The 1,576-nt window shown below is 49.8% G+C and overlaps 1 protein-coding gene across 1 annotated transcript in view; it reads left to right on the plus strand.

The window, feature by feature from the left end:
• LOC111652297 (striatin-3-like) overlaps positions 1-1,219 on the plus strand; it is a 12,024-nt gene extending 10,805 nt beyond the window's left edge. Inside the window, exons 4-6 of the mRNA XM_023402521.2 lie at positions 65-200; positions 781-920; positions 1,006-1,219. Coding sequence (XP_023258289.1) covers positions 65-200; positions 781-920; positions 1,006-1,203 — 474 coding nt within the window. The 3' untranslated portion in view covers positions 1,204-1,219. The remainder of the gene's footprint in view (positions 1-64; positions 201-780; positions 921-1,005) is intronic.
• The last annotated feature ends 357 nt before the right edge of the window (positions 1,220-1,576 follow it).

Here is a 1,576-nt window from a genome sequence, read left to right on the forward strand (position 1 = left end):
TCTCTTCCCTTCCTTCAAAGTTTTTATTTTTTTCCTAATTCTTCCCTCTCTCCTCCTCCTCTAGGTCGGGAACGAGGGCTTGGCGTCGGAGGACGACGCCGACACAGAGGAGGCTCTGAAGGAGTTTGACTTCTTGGTGACAGGCGAGGACGGAGAGGGGGCGGGCGAAGCTCGGAGCTCTGGAGACGGGACGGAGTGGGGTGAGAAAAAAGATCTAGTTTTCTGTCATAGAGACAAATCCATGTGATGATTTACATGTGAACAGATGACGATCGTGCGTGTGTGTGGAAGTTATTCAGTCTGGATGTGAAGGTGCTGCATCAGGAGTTACTGTTAGCTTCTGATGTCAATCAGAGGAAACGCAGCATTTCATTTACAAATCTGACTTTTTAAGATACTGAGTTCCAAACTTGCAAAAGATCAGCAGGATGCCGGTTCAACGTCGGCTCCATGTCAGCAGACTGCTCCGTCTTAGCCGGTCCCCTGTCGGCGCTGCCTCGGCAAGTCGCCCAGAATCAACACATGAGGATTTAATGCAGATATATAGACGTGACATGAATGTAATGGAGCAGATGTTGGAGGGGTTTGTGTTTTATCTTTGTTACATGTGTTACAGGCTCAGATCTGAGGGTGGAAGCAGTTAGAAAGAAAATCCCTCACATGCATTAGACAGTTATTGTATTGTAGGTGTCACTGCAGAGACAAGTAGAGAGTGACGTCACTTTAATAAGAGATAAGTGTTTTATTTATTTAAGTTCCTCTATGTCTTTCTCTCTGTAGCTGAGCCTTTACCATTTCCTACCGGCGGGGGGAAGTCCTTCCTGTTGGGGGGGTCGGACGACGTGCTGGAGAGCGTGCTGGGTTTGGGTGACCTCGCTGACCTCACCGTCACAAACGATGACACAGATTACAGCTACGACGTAAGACACGAACAAACCGCACAGTGGTTTAAAGACTCGGACGTGTGTGAAATGAATTTAATCACGTGTCGTGTGTTTACCTCAGCTGCCATCCAATAAGGAGTCTTCGTTCAGGAAGACGTGGAACCCGAAGTACACGCTGCGGAGCCACTTTGACGGCGTTCGAGCGCTGGCCTTCCACCCTGTCGAGCCCTGCCTGGTCACCGTGTCCGAGGACCACACCCTCAAACTGTGGAACCTCACCAAGACCGTCCCCGCCAAAAAGTACGTCAGTGACACCTGAAGCAGTTAATAAGTGACAAAGAGGCAGCGTTACCAACCACCAGCTTCCACTGTTGTTCAAGTAGAGGATGTAATTAACCTAATTAACTGATCATTCATGCTCATCTAGAGCGCAGTTGTCCACCGGTCGAGTGCAGGCGGCTACTTCACAATAAAAGTCTTGTGCATGCCTTTGCTCTTGGCATAGAATCCAGTATCTAGCTCTCTGGCAGCAGCTGGAGGATTTCATTTTGAAACCACTTGGGGCACATGACAGAATTAACGCTGGGAACACACTGCCTGCGTGTGAGTTGCGTGTGCGTGGCGTGTGAGTTGCGTGTGCGTGGCGTGTGAGTTGCGTGTGCGTGGCGGCTGCTGCAGCTCCGTCTTTCTAC

This window comes from Seriola lalandi, unplaced genomic scaffold (assembly GCF_002814215.2).
Source record: "Seriola lalandi dorsalis isolate HSWRI2012SDOR001 ecotype SW California unplaced genomic scaffold, Sedor1 jcf7180002053938, whole genome shotgun sequence".
Taxonomy (NCBI): domain Eukaryota; kingdom Metazoa; phylum Chordata; class Actinopteri; order Carangiformes; family Carangidae; genus Seriola; species Seriola lalandi.